Raw genomic sequence first — 21,192 nt, 5'->3', positions numbered from 1 at the left:
AAAAAACCTTAATAAGAAAATAAGTAATAACAATCACATGGACACTGTGTCTTACGTTTAATAAGCACGAAGGGTGTGTTTTGGCTGTGCAACAGCAACCATTATTTCAGGTGAGCATAAAATGTTAAAATATTCTGTGCTCTATCCATTTCCCCATCACAGATAATCAATTAATGTTGACCTAACTTTGATATTTGATTAGTTTTCTTTTGCTTTAGGTGTTTTGACTTTGAAAGCTCCGAACTGCTGTTCTGTTAAGAATTCTATTGATGATACAAACTTGAGTGAGATTAGGAAATAAAGAAAGACAGGAGATAGGAACTGAAGGCAGTAATTCTGTCGATTGTACAGATGAGTAAATTCGTTATCATTGCTGACAGACAGAATTGTGCAGAGCCAATCACTGTCATTGAACAAGACATGATGTGATGAATACTTCCATTTAACTATTTGGTAGCCAATAACCTGATCCATTCTTAATATTTCTATCATTTTTAATTTATACTCTTTTGTTTTCTAAAAAGACAATATCATCATCTACAAATACTCATAATGCCTCTTATTTTATTTTCTTGACTAATTGCATTGGCCAAAACTTCTCGCGTGGTGTTAAATAACAGTGACGGTGGGCATTTTTTTTCAGATTTAGTTAGGATCCTTCTAGTGTCTTCGTTGTGAGTTTGAGAAAGATAATTTTGTCTTTTTCAGAAAGTACCATGGGTTTTTCTGTTTAAAACCATAAGCAGGCATTATTAAATGCCTACCTAGGTGATCTTCCTTGGTCTGTTAATATGATGAATTTTATTAAGAAGGTGAATTCATGTCGAGCCATAGGATGAATTTTTTTAGTGTGAAAGAGAGGCCATCTCTGCACACCCATCTCCTTCCCAGGAAGGGAATGACTTTCCAAGAATTCACATGTACTGGTTCTTTCTTCCCCACAGAAATAGAATTCAACATTACAGGCAATTATGGAAGCCCGGTACATGTGAACCATAATGCCAACTACAGCTCCATGCCCTCCCCAGACATGGACCCCACTGACCGGCGCCAACCTGAACAGGCCCGCCGGCCCCTCAGCGTCGCCACGGATAATATGATGCTGGAGTTTTACAAAAAGGATGGGTATGAAGCAGTGTCCCTTTTTCAGCGTTGGGGATTGGGGGACTTGGGGGTGGATGAGATGTAAGGAAAAGCAGGGTGTGCAGGAAGGCTGCCCTGGTCAGCACTTTAGGTGACTCATAGCCGTTAACCTGTTCCCTCGTTCTCGGCTCTTCTGTCCTCTCTGTCTGAGACAAGCCCCTTTGGCTTGCTTCTCTTTGGGCCAGAGGTAAGTACAGCCTTCTTCGCTACACCATTGTGCTCAGAACTGATTAGGTCTCCTCAAAAGAAATAAAAGTTAACCACAAGGGAATTACATAGCACTTTATTTTGACTCAATGTGTAAATGTAGATCAATTCTCGAATCTTTAGTGGCTTCGCTTTGATTATAGAAATGTTCATTTACATTCTTCAGAAGCATCCTTCCATAAACAACACCTTTCATGCGTAGTTTAACATTCCCAGCTTCGGTCTTTTAAAAATAGAGAGAGAACATGAAACGTGAAGCAATCGGAGTGTGAAGTTCCTCTAGATTGTTAAAATGTTTTCTTATCTTTGTGATTGACACCCATGCCTACTTTTTTTTTTTAAGCGTATTTATTTCTTTCATGAGAGAAAGATGGAAACCCCTGACAAGGTCTCATTACCACATTGCAGTCCCATCCCCGCAACCCCGCCAACCCCTCCAGCCAGCCAGGATCTCAGTTTGCCTATGGGCATGCCCAGCAATGTTCTGGTCAACCCAGGATCTGAACCCGGGGCCTTCCCATGTGGCTCCAGAATTGCACAGTGGTATCCTGCTCTCTGCCACCATGGCTGGGCTCCATACCTTCTTTGACATAGTTAAGAGACTTATTAATGCACCCAACTTAAGGTACATGGGAACCACCCTCTCCACTCGTATTAAATCAGTTTGCCTAATATTTAACAATGCAACAGGATTTGCATAATAAGTAATGGCATAAATAGGCTTCTTAACAAGCGCAGCTGACACGTGGTAAACACCAGCTCAGCTTTGGCAACCATAGCGTGTGGACCAGTAAGGATGGATAGCAAGCCAAGGTTTCACAGAGGCAGTGGGTTGCATTGGTGGGTCAAACAAGTCAGTTAAGTCAACTTTGACTAGAAATTGAACATCACAGAACCAGCAGGCAGCGCGATGGCTAGGTCACTGGACTCTCACATAGTTGACCACATTTCGAGTCCCAGATGCAGTAGCTTAAAACTCAAGCCAGGAGCTTGTGCGTGCATGCCCAAAAGCCCGAGAGGAGAATGGAGAGGAAGGGATTATGGCATGGCCACCTGCCTTGGGGGGAGGGGGGCATAATTTCTCTCTTCTGTCTCTCTGGGGAGCACACGTGTCCTATAGTAAAAATCTCTCTCTAAAAAAAAAGAAAGAAATTAAACATCACACCTATTAAATACAATTTCTGTAGAAAAGGAACATTATGGCTCCTGAGACATAATCAAGAGTACATCCAACACAGCTAAGTCCTGTTTACTTGGTGAGAAATGCTTAGTTCTTGGGAACCAGCAGTTAGCATAATGGCTATGTCGCTGGACTCCCATGTAGTCGACCGCGGTTCGTGTCCCGGACCCGATGGCTTAAACTCACGCTGGGTGCGTGTGCGTGCGTGCCCAAAATCCCGAGAGGAGAATGGAGGAGAAGGGATTGCGGCGTGACCATCCCCCCTGGGGGGTGATTTCTCGCTTTCTGTCTCTCTGTCTCTCCCTGTCTGTCTGGCGAGCGCAGGCGCCCTATAGCAAAAACCTCTCTAAAAAAATGAAAAAAAAAAAAAAAAAGAAATGCTTAGTTCTTCTCTCAGATACGTGATTCTGCTTTTATTTGAGTAAAATTAAGGTACTTAAATTTGCATGGTAGAAGGAAAGGAGAATATGAACCAATATGTTATATAGATATTTTTGTTTTGTTTTGTTTTGTTTTAGTTTTTCTCTAGATGTACACACTTTCCAGAAAGAGACAGAGAGCTAGTGGGAAAGTGAGAAATCTCCCCCCAGGGGAGACGGCTACATCGCAATCCGTTTTACTCCAGTCTACTCAAGATTTTGGGCATGCACACACATGTGACCAGTGTGACTTTTAAGCCACTGGGGGGTCCAGGACTCAAGCCATGCAGTCTGCTATGTGAGAGCCAGCACCTTAACTTCCACACCCCATGCTAGCCCTGTAGATAATATTTTCTAATGAAGTGAAAAGACATGCAGACTTCAAAAGATAAACAATAAAGAAATAAATAAGCAACTACTTTTTCAAGGTCGATGAGACCATGCAATGCAGTATTGATGGGGATATCAGAAATGCAGATGCCAGGAAGTGACGCAGCTGCCACTTCTCTGCTGGGCAGACCACTGGGCAGCGAGGAGGTCCGTTTGAAGGCCGGTTTGACCTAAAGGCCTTAGGCGGGAAGGCTGAAAACCCAAACTGCAGAGGCGCACGAGTCTTCCTTTTCACCTGTTTTCTTTCTGAGTGCGAGCTGAGTGTGGAGACCCGGAGTTGGCAGAGGAGACCTAGGCCTGCTGGGGGTGGTTTCAGAATGGCCGGTCTCCCTGCCTGTCACCTTGCTCATCAGGCACCCGTATGTGTGAGGCGGCTGGAAGTTGTTTGGGTGCACTGTGCTGTTGTTTGCTGTTCTCTGTCTAGGAAGGGGGGAGGGGGAGGAAATTCCTAGAAATTCAAGTGAACAGAGGAAAACTTCAGTCTATAAAAGGAGCATACTTAGAGAAACGGAGATAGACCTAGAAGACGTGTTGAGATTTGTATTTGAATCTCTTTCTAAGTCACTCAGTTCCTTTGTGAAATCTCTCTGAGCTGAGGAGATGCTCTGGAGGGTAAAGTCTAGTCCTGACTGGGTTATGCTTGCAGGGAATGCCTCCTGTGTGGTCCCAGGTCCTTCTGCATTTTCCACCCTCTCACCTTCCCTGCTTGATTCCCAGGACCCCCTAAAAAGCCACCCAGATGCTCTTAGCTTAACGGGAGTTAATGGCTGCAGAACCACTGGGTCAGCGCCCACTGGCCTGTGGTAGTGAGCACGCAGATGCAGAAGCTTGAATGACGGCACTTTGAGCAGACACCTCATCTCCGTTACGAAGTACTCTTGCTTGAGGACTTTCTAAATGATCTGCCTATTCTGTGCACTGTTCTGATTTTAGGTTGAGACCAGACCCCTCTACTTCGGGTACAAGAGGGATACCACAAAACTTATTTTTGTGTGCGAAATGAAAATATTTTATGTATTCTTTTTTTTTGGGAGAGGTTTTTGCCAGACAGACAGAGAGAGACAGAGAGACAGAAAGCAAGAAATCACCCCCCAGGGGGGATGGCCACACTGCAATCCCTTCTCCTCCATTCTCCTCTTGGGATCTTGGGCCCGCACACGCACCTGGCGTGAGTTTAAGCCTCCGGGTCCGGGACTTGAACTGTGGTCGACTACGTGGGAGTCCAGCGACATAGCCATTACACTAACCGCTGGTTCCTATTTTATGTATTCTTAATTTTGCATGAAATATTCAATTCAATGGAGATCCCACCAGTTTGTGATTTATGTGAACCTTATCATCTGTACATGTTTTAAGATACGGTGAGTTTATAGAAGATCAGTTCTTTAGTGGTTTTAAGAGAAAAAGAAACCTTATATTATAAATGGCTTGGGGGAAAGAAAAGGAATATGTATCCATTGAATTGCAATGTTATCTTAACAAGATTAGGGGAATTCTATGCATTTCTTCCTGTTTTTTTGACTTTTATTATTTTAATTGCCAGAGGGTGTGTGCACATTCTAGAGAAACAGAGAGGGACAAAGAATACCCAGTGGGGCATGGTCACACCACAATCCCTTCTACTCCATGTCTCCATCCCGTTGGGACACACACAGATGCCTGGCATGTTTTTCAAGCCACCAGACAGGATTCAAACTGTGGTAGGCCATGTAGAATCCAGCTCCCTTAGGCACTAGACTACAGAGCTGCCACCTTATTTTTGACCTTCTAAAATCTATGAGATGCTTTTTTTTTTTTTTTTTTTTTAATGATAGGGTGCATGCATGCCAGATAGAGAGAAGCGAGAAAGAGAAGCACCCTCCACAGAGGTAGGTCACTCTGTCATCTCCTTCTGCTAGTCCTTCAGCCGACCAGGATCCTGGGTGCAGGCACTTTGCATGTTTTTCAGGCTGATCAGTCTGGTGACTCAAACCATGTTTGGCATATGGTTTCCAGATCCATAGTCCAGCACTTTATGACTAAGCCACAGAGTGTGGGCCTGGAAAATATATTTTAAAATCTTCAAATTGCCCATTGAAAGACCAGCAAATTAAAACTCATAATACTGAACTTTTCCCACCAGGTTAAAAAGTGAATATGGGGGCCAGCTGATGGCATAGTGGTTATTTTGCTGGACTCTCACATGGCCAACCACAGTTTGAGTCCCAGACCAGTGACTTGAAAATTATACCAGGCACATGTGTGTACGTGTCCAGGATCCTTGGAGGAGAAGAGATTGTGGCAGGGTCATCCCCAGGGGGAGTGATTTCTCACTTTCCCTTCCACTATTCCTATCTCTCCCTCCAGTGAGTGCACATGCCCTAAAGCAAAAACCTCTCTCAACAACAACAACAAAAAGTAAATATGAATTGTATAGCAATAAAACTGTTACTAACAAAAATTTTTTAAAAGAAAATTTGGGGCAGAGAAAAATGATAAAATCAGGAAGGAATGGGAAGCTTCCCATCCATGATGTTTTAATAGGCTGATGGCTGTTACATTCCAGGCATCATACAAAGTGGTATGTTGCCTTCTTTCTTCAGGGCTTTGGACCTGATACCTTTCCAGTTCAGAAAACAATTTCTTTAGCAAGTTCTGGGGTCAGACTCAAGAACTCACCTAAATATTTTTCATCAGTGTATGTCGGTATCTCTCAAAAGATCAGGTCCTCAACCCTGGAGTCTGTACATACAGCCTGGAAAGAGTCTTTGAAGATGTTCGTAGAAGGATATCGAAGTAAGGAAATCACTCTGGGTTATTGGGCTGGATCCTATGTGACATCACATGAGTCTCTGTAAGAGGGAGCAGCGAGAGAGGCTGGGTGCTGAGGCTACAGGCTAGTGGTGATTGCTGTTCCAAGCTGGAAGAGACACTGGACTGAGCCTCCCCCAGAGTTTCTGCAGGGACCTCTGTGGGGCTGACCAGGGTACAGACTTTAGAAGGGGACACTTACAAATCTTATTTTCCACTTCCTTTTCCCCACTCACACTGTGCTGAATAGGCCTAGAAGCATGCACAGTATGAGGTTTGGGATTCACGCTCTCTTTGAATTCAGCTCTTGGTTATTTAACCTCTGAAAGCCTCAGTTTTTTAGTTAGTTTTTTTTTTTTTTTTTTTTTTTTTTAAGGTTATGCTATAGGGTGCACATGTTCTCTGGAGAGAGAGACAGAGAATCAGAGAAAGGGAAAATCACCCCCTACACACAGGGGGCATGGCCACACCACCATCCTTTCTCATCCATTCTCCTTTTGGGACTTTGGGTATGCACGCACACATGCCCGCCATGAGTTTCAACCACCAGGTCTGGAACTTGAACCACATTTGGACACGTGGGAGTCTACCACCTTAACCACCATGCCACCTGCTAGCCCCAGCCTCAGTTCTTTATACTTAGAATGAAAGAAGAACATAAATACCAAGCGCAGAGTCATGGTGACCATTAAATGAAATGCAAGTTGAAATCTAGAATGTTCCAAACTCTAAAACTTATTCAACATTGACATGACACTGCAGCACAGAAGTCATATATAAAATTACCTCCAGGCTCTGTGTATAAGGTGTATAGGAAACAAGTGAATTTGTGTTTAGATGTGGGTCCTTCCCTCAAACTATTAGGTCATCAGGAAGGCCATGACTTATTTTTCTGTTTTTCCATGCAAAAATACGTCATGACTTTCCCGACGACCCAATGGAGCACTAGGTGTAGGCAATATTCTGAAATCTGAAGAAGAAAAAAAGCCAAATCTGAAACATGTCTGACCCCAAGCAGTTTGAATGAGGGATACTCAACTCTTACTTATGAAGTGTTTAGAACAGAGCCCAGCACATGATAAATGTTACCTGTTTTTAGGACACAAAACAGAGTTTAGAGTGACTGTTACAGAGTGCCACCGAATGAACGACCACCAAAGCCAGATTGAGTTTAAAGGGGGTCTTTATTAGCTGGCCAGCGACTATAGTCTGAGGCTCGGGGGGGAAGGGGGCGCTGAGAGTCACAACTGGAGCCCTGACTGAAGTTGGAGCAGTCTTTCTATAGGGGTCAGTTACCAGGGGTTTCTATGCAGTAGTTACAGAAGCTGAATCAAGCAGGTTAATTATTTCTGAGGGGAGTGGGGTTTCCATGCAAGCAGTTCCATTGCTAAACAAAAGAGTTTCGGGCTAGTTAGCAAAGACAGCATCAGGTACAGGATGTCGTCCCAGCTATGGTTTTCTGTATGGTTAGTACAAGCTATTTTCTCATGGGAAGAGCAAGCAGGTTTACAGAAGCAGACAGCCATGTCAGGGTAAGGGAACAAAATGGACAAACAGTTGTTCATGTGCAAGATCTAATATGCGGCCTTCCACATGACTTCTTTGCATGTGGGACCCACTTTTCTGCTGCTGAGGTATCCTAAGCAAGCTCTTGCTTTTCTGCTTAAAGTGCTTAGTTGGTTTTGTTTTTTTAAAGTTTATTTTATTCATGGTTAGAATGTGTACACATGCATGAGACAGAGAGAAGCACCCTAAGTGGAGTTGGGTCAAGCAGCGGTCCCCTCTCCCCAGCCCTCTAGCTTGGCAGAGTCCTGGGCATGTATATCATGCAGGTGTGTTTTCAGGCGGAGTCCAGGATCTGAACCCACAGTCAGCAACATGGCCTGCAGCACTACAGTTCACTTTGCCACCAACTGCCCTGTCAGACTGGAGCCTAGATTATTTTTATCTTCTCCACCTTCTTGTGTGCAAGTAAGCTAATCCGGTAAGCACAAAATATACTAAAACCCAAAGGGACTGGCCAAGGACAACTGCAGGTGCAGGAGGCTCCCCACTACAGTGAAAGTCTTCTGCAGGCAGGAAAGCTGCTGGCCATTCCTGGCCTCATCTCCTTCACCCTCCACCATTTACCTTCCAGAGAACCTTTTAGCCAATATGACTTATTTTTTTTTTTTTTTTTTTTTTTTTTAAATTTGGTATAGAGCACATGTGCTTCCTGGAGAGAGAGGAGGTGAGAAAGCATCCCTCAGGGGGGATGACTGCATTGCAATCCCTTTTCTTCCATTTTCCTTTTGGGATTTTGGGCACACACACACATGCTTCCAGCATGTTTTTCAAACTGCTGGGTCCAGGACTCAAAGTGCCTAGCTGACCATATGGGATCCCGGTACTTTAACCACCGTGCCACCTGGCTGATCTAACCCTTCTTTTTTTAATATATTAATTATTTATTTTGCATTCATTCACTGAACATCATAGCATACAAGCAGTTTTCCATTCAGAATACTCTGTGTAGTGGCTTAGTCATACATGTTATCACAAATAATTTTCCATTTCTTGTTTCATACACACACACACACACACACACACACACACACATATAATTTCCCCACACACCATTTCTCACCCTTTGCCTTATCCCACCCTCTTCTCACTCTATCTTCAGTTGCTTTTCATTCCTTTTATTTTCCCCCATGTTTTATTGATGTAACTACTTTCAATAGCAAGTTCAGCTGATATATAAATATCTGTGAATAAATATTTGACTTTAGGCATGAAACTGTGAGAATGAATATATAAAATAGCACCTAGCTGAGGCTATATAGCTTACTGTGGTCATTAAATAGGTATTTTTAATATATTTTTTTAAATAATTTCAAGAAAGACAGCTTGAGCTTTCATAAATCAAAATAAAAAATGTTAAGAAAACTTTGCTTAAGACTTAAAGCCAGGAAGCAGGTTGGGATTCTGTTCAAATAGTACTTACCTGAATCTGACAACAATTCAAGAGAAGGAAAAAAAAATCCTTATCTCTGGACGACAAAGCATAGAAAAAGATTAGTAGTGTTTTGGGACCAGCAGTTACCGTAATGGCTATGTCGCTGGACTCCCATGTAGTTGACCGTGGTTCGAGTCCCAGACCCGGTGGCTTACAACTCACACTGGGCACATGTGCGTGCATGCCAAGATCCCGAGAGGAGAATGGAGGAGAAGGGATTGCGGTGTGGCCATTCCCCCTGGGGGGTGATTTCTCGCTTTCTGTCTCTCTGTCTCTCTCTGACTGTCTGGCAAGTGCATGCGCCCTATAGCAAAAACCTCTCTAAATAAAACAAAAAACAAAAAACAAAAAAGATTAGTAGTGTTTTAGTCAAAAGCCATAAAATTCTATTTTATCAGCTTAGTCTCTTGTGAACTGGCCGGGCATAAGACTTAGGAGGGTTAGCGAGGATATCCTCGTGATGTTTCTGTTCCTTAGACCTAGCCTCATTACGTAGGCCCTTAGCCTGCCCTCTGAAAGCATATTGGCCCATCTCACTTACCCGAGCCAGATAAGACTGAAGGGCATAGGGAAACGGATCCTTGATGATCTTCATTCTTTTTGCTTTGTTCCCTTTTTCTCCTTACCAGGGAGCTCCTCCCCTCCTCCACCAAGGCTTTAGGAAGGGGTGGAATCTGGAGAAAGACCCTGTAGACCCATGCGATCCAGGAGCCTGGGCTCCTGGTCTCACCATCTCATGCTCTGCCTGACTCACCAGTACAGGGTCCTTTCCCTCCTTTCATTAGCATGTGTTCGGCTTTGCTCCCTTTCTTTCTTCAAGCAGATTTCTTTGTGTAGTAAATCCTACATACTTGGCACCTGTAAAGACAGAGCATTGTCATCATTGAGACAGTCCCTTCCTGGTTTATCAGTAGGGGCTAAGGACTGGATGCACACTGGTTTATTATTCCTCAGCCAACCTTAGGGAGAGCGAGACACTGAATCAGGGGTAACTCATTAATATCAATACAGCTAGAAATGGGAGATCTGGGTTTCGAATCTGAATTCTCCGCCCCCGAAGCCACTGCACTGCACCAAGCAGGCGGTGTGGGGGCCCTCACGTTTTACATGAGATCAGCCACACAGACCAGCCCTAGGCCTCTATCTTCCCTCCACCAAGATGCCCTCTGATTGTCTGAGTGTCCAGCGTGTCCCCCATCAGACACATTTGCCTGTTGTCCAGACCTGGTATTGGACAAACACTTTGTGTGTCCATCTCACACACTATTGGGTTGTCAGAAAAGTCATGATGCATTTTGGCATAGGAAAAAAAAAAAAATACATCGTGACTTTTCCGACAACCTAATACGGCCTGTGTGACCACTCAGCTTCCGCCTGCAGGTAACCGTGCAAAGGCGTGTGAAATGCATCTCCCCACTCACTGACTGGTAAGTTGCCTTTATGAGAATGCTGGAAGCTGGAAGAGCAGTCTCAGTCTCATCCTGTAGGTGAGGAAAGAGCTCTGCCGAGTTTGTGAATGGTTCCACTAGGGTAGAGGTTTAACTGGACCCAGACCAGAGCCTATGCCATGACATGTCCCATGTAAAGATAGGGTGCTGGTAGCCAGGAATGGAACAGAACAGCACAGGACGGGCCGTGTTCCACTGGGGCTACCTTGGCCAGCTGAGAACCTGTGACCTGGCCTGCTCCACATGAATGCTGATGAGCAGTGACAACTCTGGGTTCCTGAACTCTTAGCTCTTCACTCTAAGTGAGAGTATTTAGCAGACAGTAATTTCAGATTGGACTCTGGACCTGCAGGCCCTCTACCTCCTGCAACCTTGATCGCCTCCTCTTGGAGAAAGGAAAAGTCAGAAGAAAAGATTGCCCTTAGCTCGTCTCCTGAGTTCTGCTTTTTACTTCCTGCTTACTGATTTCCAAGTCTTTGCTTCTTGGGGGCCAGCGGATGTCGTAGTGGTTAAGGCGTTGGACTCCCACATAGCCAGGTCTAGTCCAGGACCTGACAGCTTGAAACTCATGCTGGGTGCTTGTGCATGTGTGCCCAAAATCCCAAGGGGAGAGTGGAGGAGAGGGGATTGCAGTGTGACCATCTGCCCGGGGGGATGATTTCTCTCTTTCTCTCTGTCTCTGTCTCTCCAGCAGATGCACATGCCCTATAGCAAAACTCTCTCAAAAACAAACAAAAACTCTTTGCTTCTTAGAGGTCCTGGCTCTTGGCCTTAATCCAGCTATAGCGGGATCAGAAAACCACATTCTCTGCTCTCTCCGGAAGCCATGGGCTATGGGAAACCTTTGACATTCAGAGTATCAGAGTAGCCTTGGGTATCCATGCAATGTTGCCAACTGGAGTCAGTTGTTGAATAAATCCACTTTGACTTCTCTCAAAAGAAACTCAAGCAGTTGGGCCAGCTTCGTAGTCTGGTGGTGAAGGGAGCTGGATCCCACAAAGTCAATGGTATAGTTCAAATGTTAACCCCAGTGGGCTGGAAAATGTGCTGAGTGCTTATATGTGTGTACCCCAAATCCCGACAGCATGGAGAAACAGAAATGGGATTGTGGCATGTGCACGCCCCATTCAGGGAGCTTTCTCCTCCCTATTTATCTCTCTCTGGCAAGCGCACTCACCCTCTGGCAAAAAAAAAAAAAAAAAAAAGGGAAAAAGAAACTCAACAGTTCTGACTCTGGTAACTGTTGCTTTTCTTTTGTTTTTGTTTTTATTTTTGCCCTAGGGCACATGCACTCTCTGGAGAGAGTGAGAGAGAGTGAGAGGGAAAGTGAGAAATCACCTCCCAGAAGGAGAGCCACACGCCAATCCTTTCTCTTCCATTCTCCCCCTGGGGTTTTGGGCACGCACACACATGTGCCTGGTGTAATTTTCAAGCCGCCAGGTCCAGACTCAAACTGTGGTTGGTCATGTGGGAGTCTAGCACCTTAACCACCACACCACCTGCTGCCTCCGCTGCTGCTGCTTTATGCAATAAAAAGATAGACAACAACTTGGGAGCTGCTGCTAGAACCTTCCGGTTGGATTCTCCCATGTGTTAATAGCTTCCTCGTCTTGGCAGCTTACTGAGCAATTGTGTAATTTCTGTCTTTGGGCTGCGTTTTATCTAGACATCTGCACATTTAAATGCTGTACACCCATCTGCAGCTGAAGGTAAATATACTTTGAGGCCTTTAAGAGTGTTGCTGCTGCCTCCGTGAGTGATTCACTCTGTAAAGAATGACACGACTGTCAGGAAATGTCACTGAGCATTCCGTGCGTGCTCACTGGGGACAAGCAGAGCTGCCTCCCCTAAGAAGGTCCTTCCAGCTGGAAAAGTGGTCTCAGCACAGCAGTCCCTGTGTCAAGGCAGGGTGTGTGCTCAGCCCCTGTTTCTCAGCTGCTGACATTTTCTCAGGGATAGTTAGCGGGTCTTACTCAGTCCCTTCCCTGTGCCCAAGCGGGCTCCTTCCTTCGGTAAACTGGGACAAGATCACCGGATAGCCAGGCGACCGCGATGACTGGTGGCAGAAGGTGCTGCTGCAAATAGAATGTATCCCTGCCAAAGCTGGTCCTGAAGCTCAGGACGCCTCTCAAAGTGGGAGAGGTATCTTTTTTTCTTCACAGAGATTTTTGCTATAGGGCACGTGCACTTGCCAGAGAGACAGAAAGCAAGAGATTACCACCCCAGGGGGATGGCCATGCCACAGTCCCTTCTCTCAAGATGTTGGGCCTGCAAGCACACGTGCCCAGCATGAATTTTAAGCTGCGGGGTCTGATACTCAGACCGTGGTCAATTATATGAGAGTCTGACAACGTAACTGTTACACCATCTGCTGGTCTTGGGAAAGGTTTTTTTTTTTTAATTATTTTTTTATTACTATTAGGATGATGATGATGATGTTTGCTATAGCGCATGCGCATTCACCACAGAGAGACAGAGGGAGAGAGAGAGAGAGGGAGAGGGAGGGAGAGAGAGGGAGAAAGTGAGAAAGCAAGCCATCAGGTTCAGGACTCAAACCATGGTTGTTCATGGGGAAATCCAGGGCCTTAACCACCACGCCACCTGCTGGCCCCCCAGGAAAGGTTTTTTAAGTAGAAGAGAATGGGCCGAGGAAGAGGAGACATGGCAGGACTTACATCCTTCAGGGCTTCTTCGAGGATCACCACAGAAACATCACACACACCCACCATCCTCTGCCATTACAATTACGTAGTGTCCTCTCCCTCCCCCAGTGGGATAGTGAGCTTCTTGTACTTTTCATCCTAGTGCATTCCAAAGCCCAAAGAGGATAGTTTGATGAGTGTAAATGCCAGGGATTGCAACCGCATTCTGTCTCAGAATTTTGAGTGGCCTCCGATGGCAATGCTGGACCTCCTATAGGAGGTGTTTATTTGTTGCTTGAGAATTCTCAGACCCAAAGCTAATGAATCCTTGGAAAAAGACATTTTTTCTCCTTCGCCCGATCCCAAGGTACTTCCTTTAAAATGTGGGGGGCAGGGGTGTGTGAGAAATAACAACAGTTGCACTAGACAGGAGCTTACCAGGTGAGGTGTCGAGAAGAGAACCCCAGTCCAGTGTGTGTTTGGTTTTAGCATCACTCCTCCACGGTGAGCCTCACAAGGCACCATCCCTTAAAGGCATGTGTCCTTAAAGGACTTAAGCCGTCCCACCTGCTACAACCAACCCCTGAATTTGAATCAATCTTTCTCTCTTTCCTTTTTTCTTTCTTTTTCTTCCTTTCTCTTTTTCTTTCTAAATCTTGCTGTTATCTCTAGAAGGGTAAGTGTGACCGTCCTCAGTAGGCAGTATTTCATGGTCATAACAGCTTTGTACTTCTGACCAGTGTGGGTGATAGTTTGGGAGGGAAGAGATTAACGGTAAGCTTGCAATAAACCCTCCTACCCCCACCTCACTGTGCATCTATGAAGAGACTTCAAAGATTTTGTGTGGGGGGAAAAATGAAATTGAAGTATGAGCTTATTTTTATGCAAAAAATGAAATCCATTTATCTTTTTTTTTTTTTTTGGAGAGGTTTTTGCTATAGGGCGCATGTGTTCACCAGAAGGACAGAGAAAGACAGAGAGACAGAAAGCGAGAAATCATCCCCCAGGGGAAATGGCCACGCCGCAATCCCTTCTCCTCCATTTTCCTCTTCGGATCTTGGGCACGCACGCACACATGCCCGGCCTGAGTTTAAGCCACCTGGTATGGGACTCGAACCATGGTTGACTACATGGGAGTCCAGAGACATAGCCATTAGGCCAACTGCTGGTCCCTGTTTATTTTTTTAATCATAACATCTTCCATGAACTTTCTGAAGACCTCCCTACGTGGTAGCTAGCTGTGTGTGTGTTTTCTGCCTGCATGTGTAGCCGTGTCTCCCTTTGCACTAGAACTGGATACTTGCCTTAGTCAATGAAGCCCTTGACTAAGGACCACAGTTACCCCCTAGACCAGAGCAAAGGGAACTAATCACCTTCTAAGTTCATATTACTTAGAAGTGAGTACTTGGCTGCTTCTACCAGTGTCTTTCTCTCTGTGACCACCTTTTCCCCTCTTCCACACCCATACCAACCCTGAGCTCCTCTCTCTATTCTCCCGTGTGCTTAGTAGGATGATTTTTACCTGTATAAACAGAAGAGTCACTTTAAGGAGAGACCATCTGACTTGTAATAATTTCACAGCACAATAAAAGCCCCACTCTAAGACCCTGGCAAGAGACCTCTTGCAGAAAGACAACCTCTATGTCCAAAGGAAGGCTAGATTCTTTGACACTAATATCTGTATGTTTCCGTCCCTGCAGCCTTAGGAAAATCCAAAGGTACGGTATCCTCTGGTAGTTACGAGGCCGTGTTCCAGCTCTTAAACTGAGCCAGCTATGTCGTAGTGAGCTCTGTGACAGGGCGAATGCGCCTCGTGTGGTTGCTTGGCCGACTTATTTGAAGCTGTGTGCCCATCATGACAGTAGAGTCAGAGCGCAGAGGGACCAGAGGCATGAGCGGCCCCTTCCCTGCGTGCAGACCAGCGGGCGTGGCCTGCAGAGGTTATGGCGTGGTGGGGTCTCAGCCGTGATGGAGCTATGGCTGGACCTCCAGTTAAAACAGAAGGGTGTATATTTCAGTGTCTCCTGCTGGTCGGTTCCATGTTCTGGCGTGACGCTGCAGGTCCCTGTCCCACCCATCTCGCTCTTGCACTTGGGAGGAGCGAGTGCACCCAACCCCACATTGGCCACCGCCACGTTCCCGCACCAGGAAAGCTTGGATCCCACAGCCAGGGAGCTTGGCGGGCCATTATCCTAAGCCAGCTGGCTTGGGCGGAGGGCTGTAGTGCAGCTTGGCGACTCCCAAGCTATGGCACTGTGCTCTGCTCCCTGCCTGGGAGAGAGGGCAGCCCCAGCCAGCCAGGGCATAGTCGCTGCCCAGCATCGCTTCCCTGCCCAGGCCAGGGTGCTAAGGCTGCGTTGCTCTCCTAACACAGACCTGCTTGAATGTTACCGCTTCGTTGGGGAGGGAGCCTGTCACCTGTCACGCGTAGCTAAGCAGGTGTCTTTGTGTCCCTCGCCAGCATGGGTGTGAGGGTCATGGACACCTCCTGGGTGGCTCGAAGAGGCTCCTCTGCCGGCCGGAAAGCATCCTGCGCCCCGCCCACCATGCAGCCTCCCGCCCCGCCTGCCGAGCTGGCCGCGCCCCTGCCTTCACCCCTGCCGGAGCAGCCCCCGGACAGCCCCGCAACTCTTCCGGCGCTTTCTCCATCTGGCCCTGGCCTGCAGCCGGGGGCTGAGCGGACCAGGTAAGAGGCTCGCATGCGATGCAGAGGGTGCCTGGATTTGCTGCGCCCTCTTCTGCCTCTTGGATTTGATTACATCTTGCCCCTGTGCCTGAGAATTCCTGCTCAGCTTTCTGCATAAGCCATCACAGCGTTCTGGATATCACATAAGGTCCAGGCCTCCAGGAATTGGGTCCGTAAGCAAATTAGTAGCTCCCTGAGACAGTGTAAGGGAACGGCACGCTCCCTCGCTCCTCCTTTCCTCCTTCCTCTGCTGTTGTAACTACTCTATTTTGGAGTTTAGAAATTCAGTGTTTCTCTTCTTGGAGCAGCTGTGTTGCAGCTGAAATGGGCACAAAACTGAAAAGGAGAGGAGGTGTGCTAGGGACATCAGCCTTCAAACCTTTGTATCTGCTCCGTGTTTATATCTTCATTCTTCTATGGAAAGAAAAAAATTCAGGTTCGGTCCATTGCTAGTTCAGGGATCGGTGACAGAACACTTTCTCTGTCCAAAGGTAGAAAGAGAGGAGAATTGCCTCCAAGGAGTTTGGGCTCAGCAAATCGCCCAGCAATGACAGAAGTTTGCACCACTCAAATCTGCATTCTCAAAGTTGCCCTGGAAGGAGGTGGGACCAGGCTCTCCCTTGAGAAGCAAGGTTGGAGGAGGGGAATTCTGGAAGTGGGGATTGCATCTGGAAAAAACGCTCCTGTTTGTTTCTCTCTGTTCTCCAACAGCAACTCCAAACAGGAGAGCAGCTCCTTCTACTCCGCGCTGTCCTGCCTTCTGTTGGGACACATGGCTTTCCCCCAAAGTCGTTGCCAGGACGATTTTGGAGACTTAGGGACTCTGATCCATGTCTTTCCCAAAGCACATGAACACACAGCCACACATTCTTACGAGCCTTCAGCAGCAGCACACTTGCACGTATATACTCAGCATTCTCAATGAGATTTTGAACATCTTTTTCCCTTAAAATGTAGAAGGTCTCTTCCCTGTGAAATTGGAAAATAGCAAAGGGAAAAGAGGCTCACCTGAGAGTTGGGGGATGAGCCCTTGGCACTGGGTGTGCTGGGGCTGTCACTCATGGTGTGTCCAACTGAGAAAGGATGCCTGGCTGCTCTTGCTGGGCTTCAGGTCACCTTGAGAGATACGGAGAAGGCGGAGTTCAGTGGAACAGCAGAGCCGGATGGTGGAGGGCCAGCAAGGCTGACCAGAGACAGAAGGCACAGATAGGAGATGGGCTAGGACATTTCCCTCTTAGCACACTCTCTGCTTCATCTTGATCTCCCATCTTATAAAACAGACTTGCCACCTTGCAATATTTTGCATATCAAATGATATTTCTAACACATGCCCTGTCAAGGGGAGAGGGTTCCCCCAGGCTCTGAAGGTGTCCCAGGGACAGTGTGGATAGGTGTCCTTGTAGAGTCACCCATGGCAGGACAGTTGCCCAGTCGGTCCCATTGCTCTGTGGCGACATCTCACGCCTGCCCCTTGCCATGGCTTAAGGTTCTTGCAGCTTTTCTGTGGATGTAGGGGTTCTTGTCTCTCCTGCAGCTCTGTCTGTCCCCATGTGATTCTCCCTCATACGTGTGGGTGTTCCATTGTTTTCCTTTGTTTCTGTTTCCTGGACATTTGCAGCGCAGATGATGTGGCTTCTAGTTCTGGATTCCTATTAGGGCTCCTCCTCCCAACCATGGGCCCTGCCTTCAGCTCCTGCCCTTCCAGGCCCTGCCCAGCTGGGATAGGCTTCCAACTCCTGCTCAGCTGCTTGGCATCATGGTAACCCCACACTCTGCCTCCTGCCCCTGGACACCCAACACACTAACTGGTCCTATGTTCCCAGAACCAAACTGTCCTCAAACGATCCTCAGTCATCTAGCTCCTGGCAATGACCTTCCACCTCACCCCTCCCCCTGGGTCACTGCACCCAGAGGAGCACGGCTGAGGAGGTGAATGCTTGCTTGCTGGGGAGGTGTAGCAGGTGAGAGGGAACAGAGGAAGCACATGCCTAGATCCCTTGGTTTCATGCTTCATCTGTCCAAAGGAAACAGGAAGAAGCCATCTTTTGGCTTGGCGGTTTTGCTTTATCTTCTTGATGGCACAGAGACAGATGGGAAGGTCGATACTTAATTGGCATTGATACCTGAGTTCCTGGTGACCTTGAGCCTGAGGAAGAATAAAAGATAAGCCCTTGTGCAGCCTGAGAAGGGCAAGTTTTTTTTTTCTTTTTTTTTTTTAAGAATTATTTTATTATTTAACTTTATTTGCTTATTTTAATTTGACCAGAAAAGGACAGAGAAAGAGAGAGAGTGAAAATGAGAAAGCAAGCCACTAGGTCCAGGACTCAAACCGTAGTCAGCCTGGTGAGAGTCCAGCACCCTTAACCACCATGCCCCCTGCCAGCCCCAGCAAGAGTTTTCTGTTCTTTTTTTTTAATTGCCAGACTAGAGATAGGAATTGTTGCTCTTTTAGTTCCTCTGGAGGAAGTGAGATGTCCCCTAGGGCGATGCCCTGGGTGCACTGTGAAACCCCTCTTGAGAGCGAGTGACTGCGCTCCTACTCGGACACGGTCTCTCTGTCCTCCATCCTGTGATGTCTGCCATCCAGGGCTTCCTGCTCCCGGCCTTTGCTGCCATCCCTAGGGGGTTGGAGGAGTATATTTCTGTTGGCATTTCCTCCAAATTAATATTGGGAGGTTCTAGATACAGTGAGAGAAGAAATAGGCTGTGGCTGTTTTTTTGGGGAGGAAGAAACAGCCATTGCAAAGGATTTAGGCTTGTATAATCCTCACGCCCCACCTGAGGACATCGGGACCCAAGTATGTCCATCTAGGGTAACAGATACAAGGAAACCTGACAGAGGCCGTGGAAAATGCTCCCTATGATAAAATGATGCATGGATTTCAAAATGTTTCACACCTTCACACCCAAGTGAATCCGTCTTTTAACCCCATGTTCACAGTTTTTTTGTCTGTAGTTTGTGATAGACGATGTGTGCTCACCAGGAGGACAGTGAGAAAGCACCCCCTCGAAGGGACAGCCGTGCCGCAATCCCTTCTCCGTTTTTCTTTTGGGGTTTTGGGCATGTATACACATGAGTCCAGCCATTTTTTTCAAGCCATCGAGTCTAGGACTTGAACTGTGCAGTCAGCCATGTGGGCTCCAGCTGCCTTAACCACCAGGCCACTGGCTGGCACTTCCTAGACTTTTTGAGTCTCACTGTAGCTCCCAATTCCAAGGTGTCTGCCCCGATTCACTAGGGCTACCTGGGGCGTTTTGCTGAAAAGGAGTGAGAACATGGGCAGGGGTGGGGCACGTACGGAATATCTACCATGGAAAGTGCGTTGGGGCCGGGAGGGAGCAAGCCTGCCGGCCATTTACTATCCCTTATTTTTCGGAGTCAAGTTGAGTGGCTCCTAACAGGCGCGTTATCGTGAGGGGTAGCCTAGGAAAGAGCCTAGCTGTGGAGGGTGCACCTTCTTGGGGGCTGGGTGACGTCGGTTGTTCCTTTGCAAATTGGAGGGACTCCAGAGACCCACATTCCCCACTTCCATGCACTCTCTTCGTCCTCGAAGCCTGGAGGACTGGGGCTGGAATTGGCCTGAATTCAGGAGCACAGGCCCGGTGTATGTCACCCCACCATCTACAGGAACCTGTTAGTGATGATGGGTCCCAGAATCCCTCCCCTGCTCGGAACATGACGGGGGCTCTGGTCTAACAGCGGGCGAGCTGGAGTGCCATGAGCCCATGTCATCTGCCCTTGCTGGGTACAGTAAGGACTCTCTCAGCTCTGGTGTGCTGTGGCTATCGAAGGGACAAGGACACTGCAGCGTGACAGTTTCAGAATGTGCTGGAATTCCCATGTTGAGGATGGCCCATGGTGGGACGTGCAAGGACCCTGCCCTCACATTGCTTATGGTCACTTAGGAGGACAGAGGAGTGAATAGGACCCTAGCAGTGAGTACTGAGTGCCACAGAGATGGCAGTGGGACATCAGACCTCTGAGAAGGGGCAGTCACCTCACAGGATGCTTTCGAAGGCTTTCAGAAGGGATAGAGACAGACCAGAGCTGGTACAGACTTGTGCGGGCCCAGGACACACCGAATTGCCGTTACCAAGGCTGGTGCTGAAATCACCTGATCTCAGCGGCTCTTTGTTCCATGTGCTTGTGTTCCAGCACTCCTAAAAGCAAGGAACTTTCTCCCGGGTCTGGGCAGAAAGGAAGTCCAGTCTCCGGCCAGGGAACAGCCTGTGCAGGGACACAACCGGGGACACAACCAGGTGCCAGCCCCAGCCAGCCACCTGCAGACCAGAGTCCTCACACCCTCCGGAAAGGTACGTGACGTCCCTTTGCACTGTGGGTAGCTGTCACTCCCTGAAGGCTCGGAGTCCCTGGTTACCATGGCATTTAGAACCTGGGTAGTTTAGTGACCAGTGCCTCCTCAGGGCAGCAGAGCTTCTAGAAGTTAACCAGTTCCTGAGGTCAGCTGGTTAGTGTAGGGGTTAAGGCGACTGGGTCCCATGTGACCAACTGCACAGCTTGAGTCCCAGACCCTGCTGCTAGAAAATCATGCCGGGCGCATGTGTATGTGTGTCCAAAATTCTAAAAGAAGAATGGAAGAAAAAAGATTGAAGCATAACCATCCTCCCTAAATGGTGCTTTCTCACTTTCCCTCTCTGTCTCTCTCTGGAGAGTTTATGCACCTTATAGCAAAACTTTTTTAAAAAGAGTTAAAGGGCCAGCAGGTGGCATGGTGGTTAGAGTGATAGACTCTCACATGGCCAACCAAAGTTCAAGTCCCAGACCTGGCAGCTTGCTTTCTCACTTTCCCTCTCTCTCTGGTGACTATAGCAAGTTAAAAAACTAATAGTAATAAAGAAATGAAGGAAGGAAGGAAGGAAGGAAGGAAGGAAGGAAGGAAGGAAGGAAGGAAGGAAGGAAGAAAGGAAGGAAGGAAGGAGAAAAAGTAAGTAAGTTAGTCCCAAGAGGGATCATTTCACCATTATTCCTCAGTTTACTCATTTGAAAAATGGGTTCATTAGTATCCTGTGTAGGAACTGCTTCCCGAATACCAAATGATCCCACTAGTCCAAACCCATTTTCCAAGGTGACATCTGTCTCTCGTGAGCCATGGCAACCCTACCTCCAGCATTTGAAAAGGTGGGTGGTTCATCTACGAGAGGCCCCTGCTCCCAGTGTGAGCTTCCCATGACTGTCTACCCCAGGACTGTTTGTACAAGGTAGCCGAAAGGACAGAGACAAGACTGTTCCTGGATGAGTCTTGGCCTTTCTCCTGTTCTGGGAAGCCT

At 47.2% G+C, this 21,192-nt stretch overlaps 1 protein-coding gene across 1 annotated transcript in view; it reads left to right on the top strand.

Moving 5' to 3' along the window:
* The window catches only part of ARHGAP44 (Rho GTPase activating protein 44), a 115,047-nt gene that overhangs the window by 80,995 nt on the left and 12,860 nt on the right, over positions 1–21,192 (top strand). Inside the window, exons 15-18 of the mRNA XM_006156508.3 lie at positions 945–1,125; positions 14,918–14,935; positions 15,679–15,903; positions 20,060–20,217. Of these exons, the coding sequence (XP_006156570.1) occupies positions 945–1,125; positions 14,918–14,935; positions 15,679–15,903; positions 20,060–20,217 (582 nt within the window). The remainder of the gene's footprint in view (positions 1–944; positions 1,126–14,917; positions 14,936–15,678; positions 15,904–20,059; positions 20,218–21,192) is intronic.

The sequence above is a fragment of the Tupaia chinensis genome, unplaced genomic scaffold (genome assembly GCF_000334495.1).
Source record: "Tupaia chinensis unplaced genomic scaffold, TupChi_1.0 Scaffold000495_1, whole genome shotgun sequence".
Taxonomy (NCBI): Eukaryota; Metazoa; Chordata; class Mammalia; order Scandentia; family Tupaiidae; genus Tupaia; species Tupaia belangeri.
Note: the sequence above shows the minus strand (reverse complement) of the source record. Positions and strands in the feature narration are given on the sequence as shown.